Source organism: Coenobita brevimanus, chromosome 111, assembly GCF_032717465.1.
Source record: "Coenobita brevimanus isolate Jiangsu-jjx chromosome 111, ASM3271746v2, whole genome shotgun sequence".
NCBI classification, from domain to species: Eukaryota; Metazoa; Arthropoda; class Malacostraca; order Decapoda; family Coenobitidae; genus Coenobita; species Coenobita brevimanus.
In genome coordinates this window covers 30,957,346-30,982,911 of record NC_137064.1, presented here as the reverse complement: position 1 = coordinate 30,982,911, position 25,566 = coordinate 30,957,346, and the positions used below count along the sequence as shown (strand labels likewise).

Genomic DNA, 25,566 nt, shown 5'->3' with positions numbered 1-25,566 from the left:
ACTCTAAAGGAAATTATTACAGCATGATAAACCAAGACAGACTAGAAGGTGGAAACATAAGTGTGACAGTGATTTAAAGTTTAGAGTTTATCAGATGTCACCACCAGACTTCATTAAGCCATTCTAATCCTTGCATCACAGCTAAAAGACACCCTCACAATACTCACAGCATAACATTCATAGCTAAAGTGGACCACACTCACTCAGCCTATATAGACCTTTACAATTCAAGGGTCAATACTAGCTTCCAGATTTTTATTACTCAGTAATTCCCAGCTCAATAGCCAGACCATCCTTTATCATTGCCATCGGTCTCTATGTACCTATCACCTGAAGTCTTCACTGTTAGAGGAGACCACAAGCAAATACCCTCCACAGCACACTGTCCTCATCCATTTGGCTTCCCTTTCTTCAACTCACACCCTCCTCTCTTAATATCTCTTCATTCCATCTCTCCATCTCATCCTTGGCCTCCTCCTCTCCCCCTCCATCTCACGCACATATGGTACTTTCCTAGTCAGTATCTCATTCTCCAACCTCTTCACATGGACAAACCATCTCAAAGTATTTTTCCTAATATTTTCTGATACATCCACAACACCACCACCACAATGCTCCTTCACTTTCTAACATGTCTATCTGTCTCTCCACATAACTCCACATGTTCCTCTCATATATCTTTAACTCATTTTCACTGCTCTCACTATTGACTTGTGTCCTTCTAACAGGGTCCTTCTGTCTCAGGTAACTGAAATTGAAGATTTATGACAACCACCATGGCAAGCAAATGAGGAAGAGAACATTCACTAATTATCTAATCCATTGTTTCCCCATGAGGGGTGTAGGAGCCTGGGGCTAGGCAAGTTGGTCTTGACATTTAAGATGAGAGTGACCAGCCTCACTCATCCCTGAGTGGCATTACATGAGCAGTAAACCCCAACCATCCCATGGATATTAACCCTTTGAGATTCTTATGACTATTTCGATCGTCATTTCAAATCCAACCTCAGAGATTCCGATGATGCTTTTCATCGTCATATTATGAAACTTTTGTTAAATATTCGCCACAAATCGTATTTATTCACCATAAAAAAGAGGCTCGAGCATGATGTCACAGAATGGTTGCTCTACGCGTGGCGGTACTGCACAGCTGGTCTGACTCATGGCTTTGTTTCTTTATAACTTTATTCTTGGTGAATATTTTTCTATAGCAAGGTATAAAATTTTTGGTTTTTGCCTAACTTCAACTCGTCACTTTGACTTTTTATTTTCATTGTTTTCCGTTTGGAACATACTACAATAAAGTACAACTATTCGGCTTTAAAACAGCACCACAACCAGCATCCTATCATAAAAAGTGTATTTACACTGACCGATCAAAGAAAAACATCGCAAAGCGAATATGTGGCCAAGACTAAAATAAAATTGTGCATCTCTTTCCTTTTGCTTTACTGCACAATGAAATGCAAGTATTACCATAATTTATATATCATTGTAAAGGTAATTTATTGTATTTTTGCATGGTTTAAACCAAATTTACATATCTTTACTCGTTATTTTTTGCTGAATATTTTTCTACGGCAAGGTATAAATTTTTTTGATTTTTGGCTAACTTCAACTCATCATTTTGACATTTTATTTTCTTTGTTCTCCTTTTTTGAACATACTACGATAAAGTACAACCATTCAGCTTAAAAATGACACCAAAACCAACATTCTATCATGAAAAGTGTATTTACACAATCAGGGTAAAATATAGGGCCACGAACAGGTGGGTCAGCGTGAGTGGCTGACTCTAGCACAGACATAATCTGCCCCGCCCAGAAACCTGATGGGGTTAACCTGCACCAGTTCAATCTGACTGGAGCCTCATAATTACCCACTAAATGATGATGATGATGATGACAACCACCAAGTGCCATAATTTGGTTACACGGTTACCACCCAGCATTAAATGGTTTCCTAGTGTACAGGAAACCATTTAGCTTGTCACTCAGTGTAGAGTCATCCACAGACAGAAGGGGGTGATTCTACACTGAGTGACAAGCCAAATGGTTTCCTGTACAACAGGAAACTATGTACTATGCTGGGTAGTAACCATATGACCAAATAAAGGTGCCTGATGGTTTAGTGGGTAATTATGGCACTCCGATAGGATTGAGCTGGTGCAGGTTTATATCCAAGGGGTGGTAGGGGTTTACTGATCACTTAAGAGAGCAATTCTGAGATAAGTTCTGAAAGCTTCTTTTTTGGCTTAACAGGGGTTGGAGCAACTAACCCTTTACCTTAAGCCTCAGAACCCATTCATCATTCTTGACCTTCCAATAGTATTAGGCATGAATATATATACTCTATAAATCTGATATACAGCAGCTTTAGGTTAAGTTGGGAGGGGGACGAAGGAAGAAACTGCAGGAAAAAATATTCCCTTTAACCTGTGATCCAAAACTGTATGTCCTTCCTTATACACACTGCACTTTTGCAACACCTGCCTTTATCACTTGTACACATGGAGATGGGAATCATTTATGTGCAAATGCTAGTCATCCACTATGCAGTACAGTACTGGGAATATTGTGATGACCATTATCATACAAACAATAGTTACAAATAATTTGATACTCTAATGAACTAAAGCAAAATACTGAAAAAAATACACTTTTTATGTACAGTATTCATACTAAACCCTCAAGATGTCATGACAATCTAAATACTGTAATACTGTACTACATAATGACTTCAACAATTTTAACAGTCTCATCTATACCGGTCAAACTGATATGAATCATTATTAATTTCTGGTGTACAGAGAAGAACCAAGTGAGACTTCCATAAATTATAAAAATAACAGGACTCTGCAACTTATTTGCAGTATTTCTGGTATTTCAGAAGGGTCATTACATCCACTTGTGTAACAAAGCTATAAATATTATGTACTTGTTGTTGTGTCAAGCTGGTCCTGCTTAGAGATATACTTATGAATGAAAAGATGTAAAAGTTGTGTTGTTGTACAGTGCTGATACAATTCATCCTCACTCACCTGAGTTGGGGGGTCAACAAGAGGCTTAGGCTGAGGTGGAGGTGGTTCAGGGGAGGTGACACGAGGGGGGGGAGGATGATGAGACTGTTGCTGCTGCTGCTGCTGCTGCTGCTGCTGTTGCTGTTGCTGCTGTTGATGTTGCTTGTTCATATGCAAATGGTTCATCATGGCCTGTAAATAAGGAATATATTTGCATCCACCTCAACAATAAGATTATCTGATGTATTAAACTGTAATCTGATTGTCATCCAACTGTTGACAACCTTCAACACAAAACATTTATGATTAAAGCCACATCATTCAATAAAAGTACTGCATTATGTAAAATATTTTTTTGACACAAAACATTTCCTATCATTAAAGCCACATCATTCAATAAAAGTACTGTATTATGTAAAGTAATAAATATGAAGCTGCACTGTGTTATAGCAAGTACATCTATAGTCTGTCTGAAGCTTTCTGAATGTCTTCGAGAGATGTAATTTCAATGTAAATGTAGATAAAGAGATAATAATGAATGACGAGAGAGCAGGTGACTCCCAGTGTGATGTGGTGGTGAATGGTATGACTTGAACCAGTGAAAGAGTTTAAGTACCTAATGGGATTAACAGTTACAAAATGTAACTGTGTAAATGAACAACAGAGCTGAGTAACTCAGGGATGAAAAGAGGCCAGTGAGGTCAGTATTATAAAATTCTGCAAGAGGACTGCATGAAGGTGCACTAGTAATCACATGAAAGTGTACCATGGGTCACAAAAGTATCGGTGCACAATATGCGTGAAACATTTAGGAACACCAAGTGAAGGTCACTGAAATATTAATGTCTGACCTACCAGACAGTAGCCCTCACGTTGGGAGGTGTCATATATAGTCAATTAGCAATATCCTCTTGCAAAAATATAGCAGATGTTATGTTTATATAAACAGATATTGTTAATACACAATGTGAAGTTGGCAATGTACAGAATTTGTCTTGGATGTTTTTGGTAGGCACTGGACCCCCTGTGCACCAATACTTTTGTGACTCATAGTACATACACAACTTTGATACAGCATGAGAGTGAGAAGTAAACAATGACAGCAGTAGAAATGGCACTTCTATGGGATGAGTATGGACTGACTACAGTGGACAAGATAAGAAACACCAAGATTTGTGCAAAGATGTGGAGTCATCAAGTCAACTGATCAAGGGGTAGAGGAAAGAACTTGCACACACGCCTGTACACGCCTGTGCACGCACATGCACGCACACACACACACACACACACACACACACACAAGAGAGAGAGAGAGAGAGAGAGAGATGAAGCTGATAAGTTAGAAAAGTAGATTAAAGGAGCCATCAAGTTGACAGACACTGCCTAAAGTCACTACCACCATATGACTCCAATAACTTGTCATGCACATCTTTCAACCCCTACTACAATGTTTTTTTTTCTTCTTCTTTCTTGCTATAATTTCATTCTTTCTGCAGCCACATGACATTATTCAGCTGAGGTGAGACCCATCTCAATGATGTGAAAAGAAACGTTCTCTATGAACCCTGGGTACGATGACATCATTCGTTACCTGTACAGTATTTTGTTCTTGCTGCTACTAAATAATTTCATTATGCTTTACCCTTTACTGCTGGGACTAATACTCCTAAGCAGACTGATCATTTAGGGGAATCTGCCAGGACCCATACTTTTATCTACTATCATTTTGCAGTATTGCAAATTAAATTTGCAGTCTATGTATCCACTGTCATTATGTTTTCTTGGCCCACACCAACACACCCACAGGGAGAATGGGCACCTCAGTCATTCTCTGAACATCACAATGGAATGAACTCTATCTGGCATTGTTACTTATGCTTGAATTTGGCACAATATCAGCCTCACAACATGCCCTTATTTATAGTATAACTCTTCACACTGCTTTTGTGCCATAAGAATATTAAACATTCATACAGTTTTCCTTTTTATTAGATACCTAGCCATTTTATGAGACAAAATACTGGTTCTGGTAGTCCCACCATTCATACTCAACTCAAGCAGACAATGAGCACTTGCTCACATGCTCTCTTTACCACTGTCTGTTGCTATGCCCCTTCAATGTTATGCATTGATTTAGGATCCTATCATAATTGTACTTTTTCTTACACTTTCTGACCATTTTATTACACTGCTATTAAGGATACCTTACTTCCTGAAATACCTTCATATGGGGGCCATGACAGCTGCAGATCTCCTGACCATTTTATTAAGCTGCTGTTAAGAATATGACTCCTTGAAATATCTTCCTATGGGGAAGGGGGGGCAGAGACAGCTTGCAGATCCCAGCTAAAAAGAGCTCTTAGTGAAAGAGTTACAACTGGAATGTGGGTCATGAATAAACACGTTACACAGTCCAATGGAGTAAGGTAGGCCCACTCTGTATTTCTTCTTGCCATCTCAAGACAGTACACTGGTCCCTTGGTTATCACACATAATTGGTACTGTGTCTAGTGCAGGAAAATGAAACTGTGCAATAACAAAAGCACAGATAGATAGATTATTTTCTGGTTAGGAGGGCTGATAGGAGGTTAGTGAGGTATGTTAAAGTAATAGGAAGTGAGGAGTGTGTGCAGCAGCACAAACTATTGATTTGTGGTATGGTGCTTAAAGAAAGAGTGATGAAAAAGAGGACTTATGTAACTAGGAGGAAAATATGGAAGCTGAAAAACCAAGTAGTAAGGGATGCCTTCTATAGCGAGTTGAGGAGAGAGGTGGCTGAACAGGGAGCTGTAGACAGAGGCATTAATGAACAGTGCTGAGCCCTCAAGAACAATCTCTTGAGAGTTACTGATGTAACATGTGGTTGGACAAGAGGACCACCAAGACATAAAGTAACTTGGTGGTGGGATGAGGGTGTAGAAGCTGCAGTTAAGGAGAAAAGAAGGCTTTTCCGGGAATAGAAGAAGGGTGGTAGCAAAGAGGAATATTTGGCTGCCAAGCGTAGGACTAGAAGAGAAGTATACAGGGCAAAGTCTGAGTCAGAGACTTTTACTTGATAACCTAAATCATGGGGAAAGGGAAAACATGATATTTAGGGTGGCAGGTCAAGTGAAGAGGGATAATCGGGATATTATACGTGAGCAGTGTGTGAAGAATGATGAAGGAAGGGTAGTGGTGAACAGTGAGGATATTAAAGATGTATGGAGAGAGCATTATAACCAGTTGTTGAATGAGGAGTTTGACTGGGACAGGGAAGGTTTGGAGCCAGCAGATCCAGTGTTTGGCCCTTGGCCTTTGATTGATGCTGCTACTGTGAGTGAGGCAATAGGCAGGATGAAGATGGGGAAGGCAGCAGGTGTATCTGAGTTGACTGCTGAAATGCTGAAGGCCTCAGGCGATATAGGGGTGAGGTTAGTCACTGACCTGATAAATAGGATTATTTATGAGTGTGTTGTCCCAGATGATTGGCTGAAGAGTGTAATTGTAAATGTGTATTAAGGGAAGGGTGATGCCCTGGAAAGAGGAAATTATAGAGGTATAAAGCTTTTAGATCAGATAATGAAGGTAATGGAGAGAGTTTTAGAAGGTATGATTAGAGAAAGAGTGAATATTGATGAGATGCAGTTTGGGTTTATGCCAGGTAAGGGGACCACTGATGCCATATTCATTGTTTGACAGCTTCAGGAAAAATATTTTGGGAAGAAAAGGGCTCTGTATTTTGTTTCTGTTGATTTGGAAAAGGCCTTTGACAGAATCCCTAGAAAGGTGGTGAAGTGGGCAATGAGAAAGCTTGGCTTAGAAGAGTGACTCCACCCTTCACCTTTCCATTCGGTTCCCGCAACATCCATCTCAGCAGTTACTTCAACAAACAAGGGATGAGGATATGGCACACCTAATGTCTGACTTGGCTCGTATCTCTGACTGGGGTAAAAATAATCTGGTTGTTTTTAATGCATCAAAGACTCAGTTTTTACACCTATCAACCTGACAAAATCTTCCACAGGTATACCCACTAATGTTTAATAATATTCAGCTTAACCCTGCATCATCCTTGAACGTGCTTGGGGTTTCATTTACTCGGGACTTATCTTGGAATGATCATATTACATCTCTTGTGAAATCTGCTTCCAAGGGATTAGGTGTGCTAAGCCGACTCCATTCCTTCTTAACCCCTGCACAATTGTTGACTCTATACACGGGTTTTATCTGCCCGTGTGGAGTACAACTCTCATGTGTGGGGAGGCTCCCCACATACAGCTCTTCTCAATAGGGGTGGAGTCAAAGGCAGTTCATCTCATTAACTTTCCTCCTCTTACCGACTCCCTTCAACCTCTGTCTCTTTGAGGCACTGTTGCATCTTTATCTATTTTCTATCGCTACTTCAATGGTCACTGCTCCTCTGAACTGTCTGCATGCGTTTATCTCTTTTCTATCGCTACTTCAATGATCACTGCTCCTCTGAACTGTCTGCATGTATTTATCACTTTTCTATCGCTACTTCAATGGTCACTGCTCCTCTGAACTGTCTGCATGCATTCCTCCACCTCTACGACGGGTGCATAGCACCCATCTAGCAACAAACTCTCATCCCTTTTCTGTCCAACTCTATAACGCAAAAGTTAACTGTTACTCCCAGTCTTTCATTTATGCAACAGGTCAACTCTGGAACTGTCTCCCTCTGTATTTCCTGCTTCTTATGATCTCCAGTCTTCCAAACGCAGTGTGTCCAGGCATCTCAAAATGATCGGATCTTGAGTTTGGCTCTCTCTTGTATTTTGTTTTTCTCTTGGAAGGAGCAATCTTGCGGGCTCCTGGCCCTTGGTTCCTTCTTCCTCACTGCACCAATGATTAATTTCCTTGAATACATCATGCAAAAAAAAAAAAAAAAAAAAAAAGCCAGCTCAGACGTGGCAAAAACCAATATAATTCCTTAACCTTTTCAGTTGGAAGGCATCTCTTTACAGCTAACTTATGCTACTAACAGATGTATAATTTGGCACAGGAAAGTTCCTAGGTTTTGTAGTTGTGAAGGTTGTATTTAATCTCTCCAGTTCAAAAAGTCTACTTTACGATGAATAAAATCATTGGGAGATAACATGCATAACAGACAAATGATGTACTCAGATTCATGTGGTAATGGATATCAGGCAGGATTCATATCCACATACAGACTGCAAGGCCATAGCTGGTGCGATAATTATTTTTCAAAACACTGCATAATTTGGACACACATACTTCACTGCATACAGTGAGATTATGCAGGCAGGCCTCATTTAAGCCACAACACATGTTCCAAACTGTTTCAGCTTTTACTAGGCATGTGGTTCTGTACAAGAAGCAAAGGTCGGGTGGATGCCATGAGGTGCTTAACTGAGATGCTCTCCATAACTTGTGTCTCTGAGCCTATGGTGAAGTATTCACACACTATTCTAAGATACAAGTTACCACAGTTACCTCCTCTAGGCTTTCTGTTCATACAAATCTACTTATCAATCTACAAAGGGTAGGAGAGCATGTGAACTGACAGGGAACTTAGTAACAATGGAGGCTAGAGCTTTAATAGGCATTACAGTAAAGCCCCAAGTTTTGCGCCTAACTGGTTCAGTGACAAGTACCGTGAACCATGAAACCATTAAAGTTGGGGTACTGATCCTGTGTGAAATAGGCTAATTGGTTCTTGGTCCCATGTCACCATCCCCTAAAACCCATTTATGTAATGTAAAATTTACTGATCAAACCTGAAAAGAAACTAAAATTAATACAGAGTACATAATAGGCAAGGAACTCACTTGGAAGGCTGGAGTGAGGTGCTTAATGGAAGGGATGGGGGTGTAATTTCCAAGGCAGGTGGTAAGGCTACTGCACCCCGCCACCCCCTGGCACCTCCACCCTCCTCTGTCTCTGCTGCCTCCACCTCACCATGCAATACATCTATCCTGTACTGCATGTCTCCTGCAGCAACAGCAGTGAACAAGTGCGATCGTTTTCAATGCGCACGGTCTGTTTACATTTTCTCGCCACTACGGAACAGTTTTCGTGCGAAACCCAGTGTTTGGGAATATTTGCAGACCACCGTTAACCATGAAACCGCGGACAAAGATGTCACTAAACTTACTAAGAAATCTTGAGGAAAATTCAACCAAAAAGAGCATTTATAAAACGACTTACTGTAGTTTGTGTGCCATAAAAATTTCCTCACACATCATTTACAGCACACAGAAAAGAATGAAATACCATTAAACTGTGGCTGCATATAATGACCATACATACCTGAAGTCTGTCCCTCTCCTTGGTCAGCTGTCGCTCTAGTTGGCTGACCACCTGCATCTGTACACGGGCCTGGGCAGTGGAACGGTCATCTAGGGTGTGCTCGGTGTTCAGGTGCCTGGGGGAGGGGACGGGGTTAAGCTCTAGTTTAGTTTTGATAGTTCTTTCTGTGGCTCATTAAAAAAAAGAAAAAGAAAAAAAAAAGCTATTACTATTTCCATAACTAACATAAAGGGCCTTGGTGTTTTCCACACACACACACACACACACACACACACACACACACACACTACAGGAGAGAAGGAAAAGAGGTGACATGATAATGCTATATAAGTGCATATCAGGAAAGGAGAAAATAGACATAAATGATTACTTAACATAGGGAGAAGCATCAGCAAGAGGACACTGCAAAAAACTGCATAAGAAGAGAGGTGATAAAGACGTAAGGAAATTCAGTTTCCCAAACAGAGCAATTGATCAATGGAATGCGCTACCAAATGAAATAGTGTGTGCCAAAACAATTCACAAATTTAAGGATATGTACGATAAATATGGTTTAAGACACGGGACAGTACGAGCTTGACTCATTCCTGTAAAGATACAATTAGGTAAGAACACACACACACTAAAGTATATAGGAGGACTGAAGGGAAACTCCTGGAATGGATGAGAGATTTTTTGAGAGACAGACAAATGAGGACAGTAATAAAGGACAGGATGTCTGGATGGAGGGAAGTAACAAGTGGAGTCCCTCAAGGCTCGATGTTGGTGCCAGTAATGTTCCTGATTTACGTAAATGATATGGTAGATGGAGTGAACAGTTATGCAAGTCTGTTTGCTGATGATGTAAAGATCTTGAAGAAGGTAGAGGTTGAGGAGGATTGTAAAATGCTGCAGGAGGATCTGGATAGGATATATGATTGGGGCCGGATGTGGGAAATGAAATTTAATGTAAAGAAATGTAAAATATTGGAAATGGGTAAAAGTACCAGGAGGCCATCACTGAATTATCTGTTGGGTAATGAATTAATCACACAAATGAGAGAAGAGAAAGATTTGGGAGTGCTGGTCCAAGATAGTTTGTCACCTGAAAACACATTAACAAGATAGTTAGAGAGACGTATAAAATCTCGACTAACATAAGAGTAGCATTTCATTATATGGATGAGATGATGAAAAAATTGATAGTGGCCATGATCCACCCCAGGTTTGAATATGCAGCGGTAGTGTGGTCCCCACACAAAAAGAAAGATATAAACAAGATTGAGAGAATACAAAGAACAGCAACCAAGATGGTCCCCAGTCTGGCAGATCTGTCATACAGAGAAAGGCTGGAAAAGCTGGATTTGCCTTCCTTAGAGGAAAGGAGAAAGAGGGGAGACATGATTGCAGTGTTCAGGACCATGATGGGAGTAGATAAAATTGACCGAGAAGATCTGTTTGTATGGGATAAGAGAGCAACAAGAGGACACAAAATGAAATTGAAGAAGTCAAGTTGCTTGAAGGATATCTAGAAATATAGCTTTCCTTATAGAAGTATAGACTTATGGAATAGCCTGGACAAAGAGATCGTCCAGTCTAAAAACTTAAACAAGTTTAAAGCTAAATTTGACTTACTGAGAAACAGCGACGGGAACCCACCAGCATAGCACATTTCGTGTATATCACAATTAGGTATATTAGGTAAATATAAAGATATTTTGAACGACTTAGATGAAGCGGTGGTGCAGGAGAAAAACATTCATGTGTGTAAAAGTAGACTAGATAAATGTGGATATGGAGACAGGACAACAAGAGCATTGCTCAATTCCTGTATACTACAAACAGGTAAATACAAATAGGTAAATACACACACACACACACACACACACACACACACACACACACACACACACACACACACACACACCTCAATCATTTTATTTTTCATCATTACAGAGTCCAATGGGAATGGTGATACCTCTATCCTGAAACGGCTAAACCGGCGGCAAAAAGAAGGCCTGCCTATTGTGATGTGCGTGAGTAGTTGTCCCATCTGAATTTAGTGGAAAAAACAAAAGCAGGAGGTTTTGGTCAATTAGAGTACAGCAGCAGCAGTTTAATTTATATCTAACGAAAGTGAATTCGCGGGATTCTCCAATGACGACCGAAACAATGGGTGCATTAAAATGAACCAAACATGAGTAGCAGGTGCGGAGATAATACCTGAGAGGATTGCCCGGAAATTACAACAGGTATGGGCAGTAATCAGCGAGTTACAGGAATGAACCCAAGAACAAGAGAGGGAGATCAAGGAGTTGAAAAGTAATTTGCTGAGCATCTGCTCAAGCAGTGCTGAACAAGAGAAGAAAGTCACAGTGCTTAAAGTGAGCAATGAATCTGCCACAAATGAAATAAAACAGCTCAAGAGGGAAAATAAGAGGCTGGAGGAGGAGAGGGATAAGATGAAAAGTAAAACTGACGAGTATGAATAAAAAAAAAAAATGCACAATGAACACATCAGGGACATTAAGGAAGTGCACAAGGGGTGGAAGAAAACTCAGGTGGATGGAAAAAATAAATTTAAAGGAGATTTTATAACAGAGAAAGGAAAACCAGGAAAAAGTGGAGAAGGAAGTGGTTAAGGTACTAAAAAGCAGAGAATCTTTAGTCAGGGATGTCACAGATAAGAAAAATGTGTGTTAATTTCAGGATTGAAAGAAGAACCTATGTCAATAAGATCAAATGGGAAAAGAACTGAGAAGGACTAAAAAGACAGTATCAACAGTCATGGAGGATGATAACAGTGCTCATGAAGAGAAGAAGTTTTGTTTAGGCTGGGAAGATACGAGGAGAGAGGGGCCCAACCACTAGAAGTTGTTTCGTTCACAGGTCATGGTAAACGAGATCATTAATAGGACATAGAAACTAGCAGACAAGGAGGGGTTCAAGAATGTCTGGATAAGGAGAGATGCAAATGAGGATGAAAGAGCCAAAATAAAGTAGCAGGTCTACGAAGCTAAGGAAAAAAATGATCAGAGAATGGAGGATGAGGAGACAGAGTTTTATTGGAGAGTGATATATCAGAAATTGAGGAAGTGGTACCGATGGAAAGATGGGAGAAGGATGGAATAAAAAACAATATAAAATGACTGAAGGTGGCATCTGCTAATGCAGATGGCCTTATCTCGAAAACCTAGAAATCAACGATTTCTCAAGAGTATACGAGCCAATTATTACATGCTTTGTAGAGACCAAGTTAAGAAAGGATACTGATATCCAAGTGGGAGAAGGTAAATACAAATTATGGGGAAGAGACAGAAAAGAAAACATGGGAGGAGAGTGAAGATAGCAGTGAAGAATAACGTAAATGTGGATAATGTGAAACTGGGAGAAGGCAGGGCAGAAGTGATAAATATGAAACTAGAAACCAGAGGGGACGGCAGGAGAGACATCACAATAACATATGTTCCCCCTAAGACAAGTGAATGGAATGTGGCATAATACCAGGAGATGTTGTCGGACGTGGTTGGACACCTACCGAAAGCGACTGAGAAAAGCAACAGTATAATCCTGATGGGCGACATTAACTGTAAAGAGGTGAAACTGGGAGGAGTGGGACTCGGGAGGTAGTGATGATTTGTGGATCAGCATAATGTTAAATACAGCAATGAATAATGTTATGACAGGGCAGTGAGTCTGAGAGGAGACATGATTTAGAGGTGATGACACACCAGCAAGACGAGATCTAATTCTAACCAAAGAACCTGACATAACTGAATCACTGACATATTTGTGTCCTACAGAAAAAAGTGATTATGTAGTGACTGTGTTCCAAATGATAGAAGAGAATGTGGCACCATGCGAAGAGCTATACAGGCATGGAAGATATAGCTTTGGGAGGCAAACTTTTCAGGACTGAGGAAATTTTTTGAAAAAGCAGCTTGGAGAGAATTCAAAGAATCAAGAGAGATGAAGAAGAAGTGGGATATCTTTTTAGGCCTTTACAACTCTAATGTGGAAAAATATGTGCCAAGAGTACGTGGGGGAGAGAACTGGAAAACAGATTGGTTCAACAGAAGGTGTATGACAGCAAAAAGAGAAAGGGATGTGGCATGGAACAAATGGAGAAAGAGAGATAGAGCAAAGGAAGAATACAAAAGGACCAGAAATGAATATACAAGAATGCCAGAGAGGAAGAAACTTTGAAAGGGGTATAACTGACAGATGTAAGGAGGACTGGAGGTCAGGTATAATTATTCCCCTGTACAAAGGAAAAGGAGAAAAAGAAGTTTGTGGTAATCATAGGGGCATTTGTCTTCTTAGTGTAATGGGAAAAGTACAGTATATGGTAGGATACTTATTAACAGAATTAGGGAAACAACAGAGGAATTAGTTGGAGAAGAACAGGGAGGTTTTAGGAAGGGAAGAGGTTGTGTAGATCAGATATTCATTCTTAGATCTTTAGTGGAAAAGTTTCTAGAGTAGGAGTTGTATGCGGCCTTCATGGATTTGGAGAAAGCATATGACAGGGTGGACAGACAATGATTGTGGAAAGTATTAAGAATATATGGAGTAGGCCTAGATGGGAAGTTGTTGAAGGGTGAAGAGTATGTATGAGGGTGCTAAGGCTGCAGTGTGTGTGGATAGTGAACTGAGTGAATTTTTCTATTTGTGGTAGGTGGAGGTGCTTACCATCCACTCACTCGGTGTAGTGCTGCTCTCGGGTGTCTGCCCTTTCCTCTCCTCCATCCTTCTTTCCCTCCATCCTCTTCTGTCTTTTTTTCCTTCATTCTTTCCTTGTTCTTCTGCCTATGGGTGACTTTACACTCCCTCTTCTGTCTTTCTTTCCTTCATTCTTTCCTCTTCCTTCTGCCTATGGGTGACTTTACACTCCCTCTTCTGTCTTTCTTTCCTTCATTCCTTCCTCTTCCCTCTGTCTGTGGGTGACTCTACACTGAGTGACAGGCCAAATGGTTTCCTGTACACCAGGAAATCATTTACTATGCTGGGTGGTAACCATATAATCAAATTTTGGCATCTGGTGGTTTAGTGGGTAATTACAGAGCTACAATCGGATTGAACCGGTGAAGGTTTATATTCAAGGGGTGGCTGGGGTTTATTGCTTACATAATGCCACTCATGGATGTGCGAGGCCAATCACTCTCATCTTAAATGTCAGGAGCAACTTGCCTAGCCCTGGGCTTCTAAGCTCCTCATGGGGCAACATAGGATTGGATGATGGATGGATGGATAAAGGTTGGATCAAAACAAGGATGTGTCACATCTCCATTGTTGTTCAATCTGTATATGGATGGGGTAATAAAAGAGATACAAGGTAGGGCACAGGATGCTGGAGTGGCCTTAGTGAGAGGGGCAGTGTTTGGAAACTACTTGTACTGTTGTTTGCAGATGATACTGTGTTATTAAGTGAAGACAAAGGGGAGCTGCAACAATTGGTGAATGATTTTGGGAGTGTGCGTAAGAAATGGAATCTAAAGGTGAATGTAGTGAAGAGTAAAGTTATGGTCTTCAAGAGAAATGAAGTCAGTGAATGTACAGTGAGGCTGGATGAGGAGGAAATGGAAAATGTGAGAGCATTTAAATACTTGGGTAGTGTAATGAGTAAGGATGAAAGTTTAGAGGGTGAAGTGCTTGAAAGGGTGCAACAGGGATGAAAGGTTGCTGGTTCCTTGAAAGCTGTGATAAGAAACAGAGAAGTGAGCATGGAAGTGAAAATGCTACTATATGACAGTATTGTGATATCACATCTACAGTATGGAAGTGAAGCTTGGACCTTGTTGGAGGGACAGAAGTCAAGAGTGAGAGCAGTGGAAATGAGTTATTTGAGAGGAGTATGTGGAGTCACATGGAAAGACAGACTGACAAATGAGGAAGTGAAGGAGCATTGTGGTGTGGATGTGGATGTGACAGGAAGTGTTAGAAGAAACACACTGAGGTGGTTTGGACATGTGGAGAAGATGGAGGGCGAGAGACTGATGAGGAGAGTGTATGTGAATGAGGTGGAAGGGGGGAGAGGGAGGGTGAGGCCAAGGATGAGATGGAGGGATGGAGTGGAGAGGTATATGAGAGAAGGGGGTGTGAGCTGGGAGCAGGGGAATGAAACGGCGGGGGACAGAATGACATGGAGGCGATTTGTTTGTGGCCACCCCTTACGGGATGAAGGCATCTGGCAATAGATAGACAGATAGATAGAAGGAGGATCCTAAATTATTTTATAAAACTGTCAAAGGAATATTGAAACACAAGGAAGGAATTGATAAGCTGAAAGTAAAAGGAAAGATTTATAAAGAGGCAGTACTGTCATGCAAGCTGCAATAATGAATAAAAGTTTCCAATTGGTTTTCACTAAGGAAAGTGTTTTGGTGGAGGGTGAAAAAAAGACTAGAAATGTAGTGTCAAAAGATATACGAGTGGAAGTGCAGGAAGTGTACAAAATACTGGAAACACAAGATGTAAGGAGAGCCCCAGGGCCTGATGTGATCTCCAATTGGATGCTACATAATGCAGAAAAAACTGGCAGATAAAATGCATGGTTTCACTGTGTTCTCTGGAAGAAGGGAAAGTGCCTCATGAATGGAAGAGGGCCAGTGTGGTACCAATTTACAAAGGAGGGAATAAGGAAGAGCCCATGAATTATAGATCAGTGTCCCTGACCAACATGGTCGCAAAATTGTGCGAATCTTGAGACACAGGTTGATAAAATATCTGGAGGAGATGGACATTTTGGCATAAAGTCAGTCTGGATTCAGAAATGGAAGGTAGTGTGTCTCTAATCTGTTGACTTTCTACTCAAAGGTGATTGATGTGCTACAGGAGAGAGTTAGGAGGACTGTGTGTGTTTAGATCTGGAGAAAGCCTTTGACAAGGTACCCCATAAGTGACTAAGGTGGAAATTGGAGCACTTAGAAGGACTGAAGGGAAGCCTCTTGGAGTGGATGAAAGACTTCATGAGAGACCAACAGATGAGGACAGTAATAAAGGACGAGATGTCAGGGTGGAGGGAAGTAACACGGCTTGGTGCTGGCGCCCGTAATGTTCCTGATTTACGTAAACAATATGGTGGATGGAATGAACAGTCATGCAAGTCTATTTGCAGATGATGAAAAGATCATGAGAAGAACTGAAGATGAAAAAGATTGTAAAATGCTGCAGGAAGATCTGAACAGGATTTATCAGTGGAGCTGGATATGGGAAATGAAAGTTAATGCAAAAAAATGCAAAATAATGGAAATGGGTACAAGTACTGAATTCCCCGATGGGAAAGGAACCAATCACAGAAGCAAAGGACCTGGGATTGTTAGTCCAGGATAATCCGTCAACTGAAAAACACATTAACAAGACTGTCTGAGAGACATACCAGCTCTTGACAAACAAAAGTGGCATTACAATACTGTAGAAAAATTAAAGCTACCAACATCACAAGAAGGAAAAAAGAAGGCAAGATTATGTTATATACATGCGTCACAGGAAAAGAGAAAACAGACAAAAATGAATATTATAACCTATGCGTAAGCTTACATCATGAGGACACTGAAAAAAAAAAGAAAAAAAAAAACTATACAGTTAAAAGAGTGGTGATAAAAACATACAGAAATTCAGACTTCCAAACAGAGAACTTGATCTGTGGAATGCACAACAGAACGAAATATTGTGTGTCAAAACTATTAAAAAATTCAAGGATACGTATGACAAATATGGTTCGAAACACGGGACAGTAAGAGCTTGACTCAATCCTGCAAACATACAATCGGGTTATATATATATATATATATATATATATATATATATATATATATATATATATATATATATATATATATATATATATAACTCAGTCCTGCGAAGATACAATCCAGTTTTAGAGAGAGAGAGAGAGAGAGAGAGAGAGAGATTCTTTAGTTTGTAAGCTAACAGCAAATATCGTCATTACGTCTGTCAGTCTGCATAAACTTACACACCAAGCGCACACATTCCCCTCCACACAACCTCCACTGTCTTAGTTTCTGTACAGTGTTCTGTTTTATGCTTTCACAGTATGAGTATTATATTTTTATTGTACATAACACAGCACCTCAAGATACCGGTACAGGATAAAGGTCAAGTAAAGGAAATAGTAGACTTGGTTACCATCATGCAAGCTGAACATGAAACAACTTACTGTGCACCAAACACACAAACACACACACTACAGTATAATTTATGTTCTTCACGTGTTCGAATGTCCAAACTGACAATAAATAATGACAGATGTCCAACGACCAAACTGACATCTCTAGCTGTCTACTGTATTTGTTCCCAGCCGCTTTAATCGCGTAAGTCGTGGTCACAAACAGTCCCTCCGTGTTACCCTGTCCTCCACCATCAGGCTGCCTTCTCTCGAACTCACACCTCCTATCACATTATCTCTCTACCCCATCCCTCCGTTTCATCCTCGGTCTCCCCTTCTTCCTCCCCCCTCTAACCCTCTTACATACCGTATAGTCTTCTAGTTAGTATCTGATCTTCTCCATGCGGCAAAACCACTTCAAAGTAGGCCATTTCTCCTAACACTTTCAACCACATCCACATCAACATTGCAATTCTCCTTCACTTTCTCATTTTTCTGCCTCTCCACATGCTCTCTAAAATAACTTATTTCCGTTTCTCTTGCTCCTGACTTATGTTCCTCCAACGGGGTCCATGCTTCGTTTCCATACATTTCAGCAGGGTTCAGAAGACTGTCATGCTGCAACTTATTTACTTACTTCCATGCACACTGCCCAATTCCTTATCACTGCTTTCTGTGAACCGGCAACGCTTCTTCCCCGCTGTATCCTTCCATGCCCTTCTTCATCAAAACTTCCATCCTGACTCAACATACTGCCTAAATATTTGAAGGGACTCACATTATCCAATTCCTGAAAACCCAGCCTTATTTCGTATTCTGTGACTTCAGTTCTCCTAAAGACTATTATTTTACTCTTGGGTGCATTCAGTTTTAGATTTAGCTTCTAACACAGCCAGATTTATCTGCCAAGCTTTGCAGTTTCCACTCATCTTCACTTATCAAAACAATATCAGCAAACAACAGTACAGTTTCCAATTAGACTGAAGCATGGGTACTGACTGAAAAGTATTAACTGTATAAAAAAAAAAAAAAAAGTATTCAAATCAAAACATTATACAAGTTAATCAATGCAGTGCACTGACTAATGTAACGACTGGGTATTCACGCACATTTTAACCCTCCTCCCGCCCCCCCCCCAAAAAAAAAAATCAAACAGTTGTTCACAACGTCCAAAATTACAAAAAACAAGGTGGTGTTGAAAACAGTTAAACTGACCAAATCTATGAACTGACTTGCGGAAGGCATGCATGTCACTGAAAAATGGCAAATTAAATCCATCAAGTGATATTTTATATATATATATATATATATATATATATATATATATATATATATATTATATATATATATATATATATATATATATATATATATATATATATATATATATATATATAAATGGTTTCCTTGTGGTTCAGTGGGTAATTTGGTGCTCCAATCGGACTGAGCCCGTGTGGGTGGTTTATATCCAAGGAGTGGTTGGTGTTTACTGCTCACGGAATGCCATTCAGGGATGAGCGAGGTTGGTCACTCTTTAAATGTCAGGACCAACTTGCCTAGCCCCGGGCTCCTACGCTCCTCATGGGACGACATAGGATTGTGTGTGTGTGTGTGTGTGTGTGTGTGTGTGTGTGTGTGTGTGTGTGTGTGTGTGTGTGTGTGTGTGTGTGTGTGTGTGTTCAAATGGCCAACTACGTAATGAACAAGGTGTCACAATGGCCCAACTTACAATATTCGTGGACCTACTTGTGGAAGGCGTGAATGTCGTCACATATGGCCTCGCAGCCCGGCCATTTGCAGACCCCGTGGCCGTAAAGAGGGTGACCCCGACGGCTGCTCAGGAGGTCCTCCTCCTCCATACTCAGTCCGTTCATCTCACGGCCTGGTGGGGGAATAGAGTGTTAAGATATTTCATTTCTCTTTCTCTCTCTCTCTCTCTCTCTCTCTCTCTCTCTCTCTCTCATACACATGTCTAAGAAAGTCTTCTGAGAGACAATCGAATCTTGGAAGCTGCTATATACCAAACGAAGTTGTGTACCAACAAGTTCATAATTTCAGCGAAGGATATGATAAAATATTACCGTTAGACGAGACACTACGAACATATATTTAAAGAAATGTATCGTAATAAAGTATAAAACTGGACACTAGAGGCGATTCAATTAATTAAAAGGTACAGTTATGCAAGCACACACACACACACACACACACACACATAAAGGGGATAATGACATGACGTTGCAGGAAGGGACACCAGAGGAAAGCTTAAGAGACGGATGAAAATTAAAGCATATATTAATATTCACCTACGTTCTGCACAATTACTGAAAGCAACCACAAATCAATGACATACTTAACCTTCGTAATCAAGAGGTTTCCCCTCAATGTCATGATATGATCCTATGGGCGTTGCTATATACGAGTACACCGTTTAATAATAATGTATATTATATACTGTATATTATATATATGCGTTACTGCATTAAAGTAACTAACTGTGAGTGTAAAAAACGAAATATACTCTTATTACGATATGTAAGAGAGGTTTCCCCTATTTACAGTACATACTCGCCTGGCGGTGAAATGAACCTTATACAGAAAGTTGTCATTCTACAGTACTCAAGGGGATAATGGAGACTAAGTTACTTAAGCTGAATAACATCGTCTGGAAGAATAATAAATAAACCATACTATGAAGACCGTCTAAAAGATGCATGACTTTCTTGTACCGTCATATTTGCAACTAATGAAAAAAAAAAAAAAAATGAAGTTCGCGTTATAAAACAGGACCGTGATTCACACATCTTATGATGCCAGCTTCCTTCCGTGATTATTGTTTGTTACTGGAAAGGACAAGGAAAACAATTGGGGGAGGGGGGGGGATTATTCCTGAGTTTCTTGTTCTTCCTATAAAACTTAATTCTACTGCAAGGATCTGGTAGTACGTTTATGAGTCGCCGTCCTGGGGCAAAGTCATTCTACATTTTATTTTTCTAAGCTGAAGTAAAGTGGATAATTGAGTTTCTGAACGTTTTGCCTGGTAATTTTACGTTGCCGTTACGTGAAGTGGTTGTTAAGGTTTCAGTATATCATTCTCTGGCGATTTCAAGTTCTGTAATGGAGTAAAATGTTACATTCACGAAAGTAGCTTGGCGAAAATAAATACTGTACACGGAAAACAAAGGGAGAAATAATTATGCAATTGTGGCACAAAATCTAATTGTGATTTTCGCTGTTGCTCGTGGTAAATGACAGAACAGTGACTATTATTACCACCACCAGCCAATATCGAAATCTAAAATACATTTCCGTATTGGTAATGCATTAAGGCCTCGCTTTTTATATTAACAGACCAAATGTGTTAGGTCTGCTGTGACGGCGCGCCCCATGTGGTTTATGAAATAACATTTTTTTTTCTACCGCTAATCACCAGTTCAGGATGAACCCCTATTTTCAGAATTAATATACCGGTGTCATTTTATCAGTTCACAACCTTGTGGTTAGATCGAACCACGAGACACTAGACTTCACTGGAGGTTACAGGCCTATATGGAACTTGGGTTTTTAATCTTAATTACCACAGAGGCACATTAACACGCTGTGTGAAAATTTCTACACGTAAAACAGTGCCATGCGTTATGCGCTATTTATTGAAGCGAGGCTGGGGCACATTTTCCCGCCACGCATGTGTCCGTGGCGACTTCAAGCGGTCGTGGCGCCAGCACGAACATCCATCATCCGCCACCTGCACGCCTCACCCTATTCATCCTATTTCCCTATTCCAGAAATATCTGACTGCAAGACGTACCGGTTTAATATTTCATCTTGGGTATCAATCACAACTATACAGACACAAACCGCCGGTGTACATGTGATATGAATGATAATATTGGAATGGGCGGATACAGCTTCGAGTGAGGTTGTGGAATGTGGCAAGGCGGGCGGGGGACGAGGGAGGTGCTGCCATCTGCCTGCCACTCCCGGAGTCACACCGCGCGAAAATCTCTAAATCATTATTCATACCCTACTCAAGTTTCCTGAATGGGTCGAAGATGTCTTTCTATCTAGCATATTTTCTAATATATATGACAAAAATAGTCAATCAATGACCGAGATGAAGGTAAACTGTACTTTTAACAGGAGCGGAAACTCCATGGCTTTCCACTCGCACACTGCGCCGGGAAATTCTCATGACGGTACAAAATTTTATGGTTTTAAAATAACAATTCAATGTAGAAAATAATGAGAGAAAAACGTTGCTCATACAGACATAAAGACAAGACGGCCCGTCTTTTGAACACAGAATTATCCTGACATTGGCCATAACTTAACGATGTCAGTGTCGAGTTTCTTAATCATGTTTAACTTTGATGTTATATACACCCCATAAATCCCTTCAACCCGATGACTTTTTTTTTCTCTCTTCCTGATGTCCAGGCGTTTTGATTCAGCTAGGGAAGACTTCGAACTATTGAGGGGTTAGATATGAACTTCGTTAACTCCACCATATCTTGAGATCCGTCCAAAGTTAAGTTACATCATCGAGTTAGCAACAAAAATACGCAGTAGTAGTAGTAACGATTTTCTGTATCATTCTTGTCGGACGAATGGGTGTAACTTTAGGAATGACCATGGATTTAAGAGGTTTGAAGCAATCGTCACTAATCCCTCTACTACGATTATTTATTACTACTTTTTTTTTTTTTTTCAGTCATTACCTCCTTTTCAATAACTGCTCAAGTATGACTACTCGCAATGCATACTTATTTCGTGTCGCTTCAAGCTTCGTTCGTCCGTCTGCAGATAACCAAATTTCTCTCTCCATTTTAGTGCTGACCTAGAAAATTATCAATACTTACAATAATGGCACCCGTAGTTTAAAGAAGCCATCAATACATACAAATATTTATGCTGTATGCTTAAACTGCTTATACTCGCACGACCCGACAACAATTGCCGTAAATATTAAAACAGTTTGAAGTCACAGTTGCAAGCCGAACAAAGGCAACTTGATAATCACACATCCGACAGCACCACATTACCACTACGAATCCTATTCTAAGGTATACAATTATTTAGTAACACCTTTTCTTTAGCGATTTATTTTGCAAGTAATATATCAATAATATCGTTGTTACTGATGCAAACTAACGGCACATTTGATAGTACATTAACGCAGAGGATCCGATTCTATGCAATACAGAAAATTTCGTAATACGTTTTCTTTAACGACTTACTAAGAACTACTCCATGCCAATAACCATCTTTGTTACTGATACAAGCTGTGTCTTCTAAATAATACAATTAACACAAAAACAGTAAAGTCTTACTGACGAATGGAAAAAAAATGCATTCGGGAGCCGTATGCTAATCGCCCGCCAGACCTTTGGCAGCCATTTAGGTGACCTTGACCTTGACCCCGAGAGCCCATTTTCGAATTCGTCCAAGATTTTGGCCATATCTTGATACCCTGAAGGTTTCATGTTGATAGCTCAAGCCGTTCATGATACAATGGTAACACACACACACACACACACACACACACACAGAAAGAGAGAGAGAGAGAGAGAGAGAGAGAGAGAGAGAGACGCGGGCAAAAACATTATCGCTCCGCCTTACAAAAGGCGATAATAAATCGGAGAAGTGCTGCTGCGAAGCCTCATAAGCGGCCTAGAGTGGCAATATTTTCGAACATTCACTAGGCAAACAGATGTATTAAAATAAACTAATAATAATAATTCACAAATATCTATTACTAACCCCTTCAACCCGAGGAGCGACAGTATTTCTAACTGCACAGTATTTATGCTATTAGTACTGTTATTCGGTTCAGGGAAAAAAAAAAAAAAAAAGGCCTCCGTATTGTAGTAAATGAAGGCTATATTTCATTCAGGTCTAAAACCCTATCCAAAACCGAACAAAATAGCTTGGAAAAATAAATCAATTAAAAAGTCATCGTTGTAAAGGGTCTAACAATTATTGCGATACATGTGACACAGTCAAACAACCATGTCTCCAATTCCGTCTGAAGAAAATAAACAACTGGCCAAAAACAATGAAAACTCAAACACTACTAGTGGGTGTTGCTGATGGTTCGATTTTTCCGCTATGTATTCGTCAAACTTTGGGAAGATACCTCACTCTCTCTCTCTCTCTCTCTGGGGAGGAGTCTACTTGTGCATTTTCGAATATTCCAGAGGTGATAAAAATGTGACAGAAACTAATTATATTTCACAAATATCTTGGTAGTGTCACTGTTAGGAAAATGAAACAATGGGGGAAACGGATATGCTAATAAGATCTTTATACTCGACCAATAGTCTATTTTACGGGATTAAGGCCTCTGGCAATATATAGAGGGACATTTAGAATAACAGATAGATGTATTGAGCGGCCGGCCAGATAAACGCTGATGTTTTAGCCGTAACTTTAAAGGTCCTGATGGGCAGCTGATCCGTAGGGTCGAGGAACAACACTTTCAGTACTGGAGGAGTGATCCGTCCCTTCTCACCTTTTACAAACGAGTACAGAGTAGGCTTTAGGAGTGTACGGTGAGAAGGCGCGTGGAAAATACTGACGTGGTGTGTATGCGTGTGACAAAGCATGTGCGGGTGTATTTTGCCGAGGTTGCCTCTACAGGGTGCAAACATTAAAGACCATACTACTGCGCCGTCTTAAATGTCCGCCTCTGGGTGGGACTGAATCAAGGTTAGAAGAATAGGTAGACGTACACAGGTGTGTGTGTGTGTGTGTGTGTGTGTGTGTAAATATATATACACACACACTCGCTTCATCTTCATCTTCACCTCCTACAATAAATAAACTCGCTTCATCTTCACCTTCATTTCCTACAATAAACACGCTTCACTCTGACCTTTCCATTCCCATATACTCCTTTCGGACACAGAAGGGCCCAAGGCTACCCTACTGGTGGGCACCTCCCTCCGTCGCTGGTACCGTCTACAAAAAAAAAAAAAAAAAAAAAAAAAAAAAAAAAACCGCCACCTCTAGGATTCGAACCACAGAGCGTTATAGCCTACGGATTTTTATGACACGAGACTAGTACCTACACACTACCACATACACACTACCTCTGCTGCTTAGAATTCTACCACTATTATTACGACAACTTAATGAAGACTATTAACACTACAGCTGTACTTTGTAACTAATCAATGCATCTACTACTACTACTATTACTACTACTACTACTACCACCAACACCACTACTACTACTACTACTACTACTACCACTACTACCACAACCACTACTACTACTACTACTACAACTACTATACTCAGACGAGACTTTTCACACTGGACGTTAGATTACTTTAAACCCTTCAGTACGATGCCTTTCCTTAGCTGAATAATATCGTCCTGGAGTAGCATTACAAAAAGTCACCCGCTTCAGGGAGTTAATGATAATGATACCAAAGGCAGTATCCACAGTGGTGCTGAATACTTCGTAACACCTTGTACTTGGCAATTTATCCTGACCATTACACCTACTCTTCCCCTAATACTGATGCAAACTGTGCCGATATTACAACGATATAAATAACACATAAGGGAATGTTATGGTGTAATATGCCAAATAAATCACTAAGGAAGAGGTGTTATGAAACCTATTTCATCAAGAATACGGCACCAAAGCGCATTAAACCCTAAGGGAGGGTCCACACGTGTACTGGAACAAGTGCTGGCACCATGTAAACAACATAATAACAAACAAGCTGCAAACATACTCGCAACAGCAGCGTCCAGATCATGTTGATAACCTCATGATGAAGTCTCTGCTGCCTCGTATGGACACACTTGTCCCATTACCTCTGCTGTCAGTAGGTTCGATGCTGCACTCTAACATGTTTGCATACATGTCTAAATAGCCTACTGCTGCATCCATGTATCCAAACATGTTGCCAGCCGTGTTGTCAACATATGTTCGAGGACACGTGTGGACGCGCACTTACAGCTCAAATGATGGTCAAATGTAGTTAGATTGGAAGGCTGATCTGACTAGTGATCAAGGAGACTCATTTGTATCTCATAACGAAAAGGCTCATCAAATTTCACGTAACCACGATCCGACTAGTAACCAAAGAGATTCATGCCTACCTCACAGTTGAAAGGGTCATCTAATTTCATGTAACTGTTTACTGACTAAACC

At 40.3% G+C, this 25,566-nt stretch overlaps 1 protein-coding gene across 3 annotated transcripts in view; it reads right to left on the bottom strand.

Annotated features, from left to right (window-relative positions):
- Positions 1 to 25,566, bottom strand: part of FoxP (forkhead box transcription factor P) — a 141,944-nt gene that overhangs the window by 64,415 nt on the left and 51,963 nt on the right. For all 3 annotated transcript variants that reach the window (XM_080286336.1, XM_080286338.1, XM_080286339.1), the window contains exons 5-7: positions 19,143 to 19,278; positions 9,290 to 9,404; positions 3,041 to 3,211 (exon numbers count right to left, since the gene is read on the bottom strand). In XM_080286336.1, the coding sequence (XP_080142462.1) occupies positions 3,041 to 3,211; positions 9,290 to 9,404; positions 19,143 to 19,278 (422 nt within the window). The remainder of the gene's footprint in view (positions 1 to 3,040; positions 3,212 to 9,289; positions 9,405 to 19,142; positions 19,279 to 25,566) is intronic.